The sequence below is a fragment of the Coenobita brevimanus genome, chromosome 85 (assembly GCF_032717465.1).
Source record: "Coenobita brevimanus isolate Jiangsu-jjx chromosome 85, ASM3271746v2, whole genome shotgun sequence".
Classification (NCBI taxonomy): domain Eukaryota; kingdom Metazoa; phylum Arthropoda; class Malacostraca; order Decapoda; family Coenobitidae; genus Coenobita; species Coenobita brevimanus.
In genome coordinates this window covers 8,921,004-8,925,664 of record NC_137038.1, presented here as the reverse complement: position 1 = coordinate 8,925,664, position 4,661 = coordinate 8,921,004, and the positions used below count along the sequence as shown (strand labels likewise).

The following is a 4,661-nucleotide window of genomic DNA, read 5'->3' as shown; positions in this document are numbered from 1 at the left end:
AATTCCCTGCAACACACCAATTCCCTACCAATTTTCTAACACCTACCAATTCCCTACCAATTTTCTAACACCTACCAATTCCCTACCAATTTTGTGACACCTACCAATTCCCTACCAATTTTCTAACACCTACTAATTCCCTACCAATTTTCTAACACCTACCAATTCCCTACCACTTTTCAATGCCCTACCAGTATCCAAACACCTACCGATTCCTTACCACGTACCACCACCCAGACACCTAACAATTCCCTCCCACACCTACCAACTCCCTAGCACTTATCAGTGACCTACCAATCCCATTCGCCTAACACCTCATTAATCTATCTCTATTAATTTATTAATTATTTCTTCCTTTTCGCTCAGGATGTCGGCTACGAGTATGTGTGAGGAGGGGGGTCTTCGTCCGGCCGCGTCACAGGGCAAGCGGCCAGAGACGGTGGTGCACAGTAACTACAGCCGCCTCAGTGAACACCTGCGACAGGTGACCCCCACCGAGCTGCAGTGTTCCGTGTTCTGTGGCGGTAGGACGTGTAAGTACGACACCTGTGACTCCTGGGGCGAGGAGGACATGGCCATTGATGGCTTATATTCACACTGGTGAGTTTGGTGACGGTCTAGGTATAGTCTATTTTGACAAAAACTGACCTAGGCTAACCCATCCTAACCTAACCCGAAATGAATTCTTAAGCTAACCAAACCTAATTACATCTTGCCCGACCCAAACTAATTTAACCTTACCTTACCTTACCTAACCTACCCTGATCTAATCTAACTGAACCTAACCTGACCTAAGGTGTATATATATATATATATATATATATATATATATATATATATATATATATATACACACACACACACACACACAGAGGGGGGGGAGTGCAGGAAGAACAGCATGGCACATCAAAGGGATGAGTGACCTACAAACAAATCAGCATATCTAACTATAAAGGTTTGATAAGATTTATGTGATGCTAAAACTCAACAAATTTATGCACAGTATAACGAGATCTACGTGTATGTTACCCACATCTCTCTGAAACGTGTATATATATATATATATATATATATATATATATATATATATATATATATATATATATATATATATTTGTCACTGCTTGCACTGTAATGTTTGTGGCATAATGACTGTGTCTGTCTGTCTGTTTATATATTTGCAGAGGAAGTATACATGTACGTGTGTTAATACAATATATAACAGTAGGTATGTATGTCTGTAATTGGTATGTATATATAGGTACAAACATTAACAAAAAAAAAAAATACTACTTCCAGCAATAAAAAAAAAAGAGGAGAAACCTCAAAGCTAGTACTGATAAACCAACGTAAAGGCTGATATTGATAAAGCGATAACCCTCACTAAGATACACTGCTGGACCGTGAACGTTCTGGGGTCAATGGACTGCACCAACACACGAACACACACAAACACGCACGCAAACACATACACTACATGCACACAAACGGAGGGAGAGAGAGAGAGAGAGAGAGAGAGAGAGAGAACCAAAGTTTATCATTACTTACACACACAAAAAAAAATGGGGGGTCGTATTCTCCACTGGCATCTCAAAATATATATATATATTTTTTTTCAATGCATGGAAACAGGAACCAAAGGCCAAGAGCCTACAATTTGCTCCCTCCAAGAAAAAACAAAACAAGGGACAGCAAGATTCAAGATCCATTCATTTCAAAGTGCCTAGACACACTACGTTTGAAAGACTGGAGATCGTAGATAGTTGGAAAAACAGAGACAGTTCCAGAGTTGACTTGTTGCATACATGAATGGCTGGGAGTACGGTTAACTCTTGCATTAGAGAGCTGATCAGAAAAGGGATGAGAGTTTTTTGCTAGACGGGTGCCACGTACCCGCCGTAGTGGTGGAAGGATGCAAGCAGACAATTCAGAAGAGCAGTGACCATTGAAGTAGCGATAGAAAAGAGATAAAGCGGCGAACAGACAGAGGTTGAAGGCAGCCAGTAAGAGGAGGAGAGTTAATGAGATGAAAAGCTAACCAAACCTAATTACATCTTGCCTGACTCAAACTAACTTGACCTTACCTAACCTACTATGATCTAATCTAATTGAATCTAACCTGACCTAAGGTCAGGGGTGGCGCCACCCCAGGAGGGGTCGGAAGATTTTGGCCATATCTTGATACCCTGAAGGTTTCATGTCGATAACTCAAGCCGTTCATGAGATACAATGATGCTACAGGAGGGCGATAAAAATTAGTTGACCTTTGGCAGCCATTTGGTTGACCTTGACCTTGACCCTGACTGCCAGTTTTCGAACTCGTCCAAGAGTTTGGCCATATCTTGATACTCTGAAAATTTCATGTTGATAGTGATAACTTAAAAAGTTCATAAAATATAGTGGGAACACACACACACACACACACACACACACACACACACACACACACACATACAGAGGCGGGCAAAAACATTACTGCTCCGCCTTGGTAAAGGCGGGCGATAATAGCTGGCATTTTACTCGGGACAACACTATTTTACTCCACCAACACCAGACGATTTTACTCATCTAAGAGGGAGTCATAGGCGTCTGAAAAAATGCTTTTAACTCTAATCGTTTTGGCAAGTATTCTTTCAAAATTCCAAGTTCCCTCTTTACCCACCAAAAGAGTTCTCTATAAAGCTAGATAAATAACACATGAGTCGGGGTGATAAGACATGCTAAAAAAAAAAAAAAAAAACACCAACTAGAGTATAGATCCTAATATACAAAAAGTCATTCAATGTTGCTTTTTTTTTAACCTCCCCCTCCCCCTTTTTTTTGGCGTAATCAAGACTTGAGTGAATTACAGAAATATGCCTACCGGTACTTAATTTCCATTGCTACCTATACAGATGTTTGACCAATTTTCCCCAATTTATGGGGAAAAAAGTGAGATTTTGGTTTTACATCACTTGTATGTAACAAGGATTTAATGTACAACGCTAATCCCCGCCCACCTCCATGAAACCACGCCCATTGGCACTTATACGGCCAATGGAAGGACGCGCGGTGACGTCATGAGATGGCCCCGCCCCTACATCTTAAGCCATAGTTATAATCTATCCCCAATTTAAACTGCTCTTGATATTCTTTGTGTATACGCTTCCCTTATGAAGCTAGCAAACCCTTCACAATCATTCAACAATGAAGATTACAGTGAAAAATAAAGGAAAAAAACTAAGAAAAAAGTGAACTGTTATGGAGTCTTGTAAAAAAAATAATTAGGATTATTTTCATATAATTGGTTTGGTCCGTCACGTAGCACCTTAACTGACTGAGTGTTGCTTTATATTCTCCCTGCCTTTCTGTCTTGCTGTTGACTTTCTATTTGGCTTTCTGTCTGTCTTGCTGTCTATTTTCTACTTGCCATTCTGTCTGTCTGTCTTGCTGTCTATTTTCTACTTGCCTTTCTGTCTGTCCGTCTTGCTGTCTATTTTCTACTTGCCATTCTGTCTGTCTGTCTTGCTGTCTATTTTCTACTTGCCTTTCTGTCTGTCCGTCTTGCTGTCTATTTTCTACTTGCCTTTCTGTCTGTCTGTCTTGCTGTCTATTTTCTACTTGCCTTTCTGTCTGTCTGTCTATTTTCTACTTGCCATTCTGTCTGTCTGTCTTGCTGTCTATTTTCTACTTGCCTTTCTGTCTGTCTGTCTTGCTGTCTATTTTCTACTTGCCTTTCTGTCTGTCTGTCTTGCTGTCTATTTTCTACTTGCTTTTCTGTCTGTCTGTCTTGCTGTCTATTTTCTACTTGCCTTTCTGTCTGTCTTGCTGTCTATTTTCTACTTGCCTTTCTGTCTGTCTGTCTTGCTGTCTATTTTCTACTTGCCTTTCTGTCTGTCTGTCTTGCTGTCTATTTTCTACTTGCCTTTCTGTCTGTCCGTCTTGCTGTCTATTTTCTACTTGCCATTCTGTCTGTCTGTCTTGCTGTCTATTTTCTACTTGCCTTTCTGTCTGTCCGTCTTGCTGTCTATTTTCTACTTGCCTTTCTGTCTGTCTGTCTTGCTGTCTATTTTCTACTTGCCTTTCTGTCTGTCTGTCTATTTTCTACTTGCCATTCTGTCTGTCTGTCTTGCTGTCTATTTTCTACTTGCCTTTCTGTCTGTCTGTCTTGCTGTCTATTTTCTACTTGCCTTTCTGTCTGTCTGTCTTGCTGTCTATTTTCTACTTGCCTTTCTGTCTGTCTGTCTTGCTGTCTATTTTCTACTTGCCTTTCTGTCTGTCTGTCTTGCTGTCTATTTTCTACTTGCCTTTCTGTCTGTCTTGCTGTCTATTTTCTACTTGCCTTTCTGTCTGTCTGTCTTGCTGTCTATTTTCTACTTGCCTTTCTGTCTGTCTGTCTTGCTGTCTATTTTCTACTTGCCTTTCTGTCTGTCTGTCTTGCTGTCTATTTATTTTAGTTTCCCTCTTCTATAGTTTGGGTTCATCTGTCTTTAGTAAATATCTACGTCTGTCTGTCCGTATGTCCCTATCTATCTGTTTATCTAGCTATTTATTTGTGCCTAAATTCTGTCTCTGTCTTGTCTCTTTATCTGCTGTCTGTTGGACTCTGTTTATCGGGCCTACCTTTCTGTCTATCTATCCAGGCGTCTCACTAGCTGTCTAATTTGTTCCAGTTTCTGTCC

At 40.4% G+C, this 4,661-nt stretch overlaps 1 protein-coding gene across 1 annotated transcript in view; it reads left to right on the top strand.

Moving 5' to 3' along the window:
• The first annotated feature begins 367 nt into the window (after positions 1-367).
• LOC145410417 (uncharacterized) overlaps positions 368-4,661 on the top strand; it is a 44,443-nt gene continuing 40,149 nt past the window's right edge. The window contains exon 1 of the mRNA XM_080280570.1: positions 368-600. Coding sequence (XP_080136696.1) covers positions 368-600 — 233 coding nt within the window. The remainder of the gene's footprint in view (positions 601-4,661) is intronic.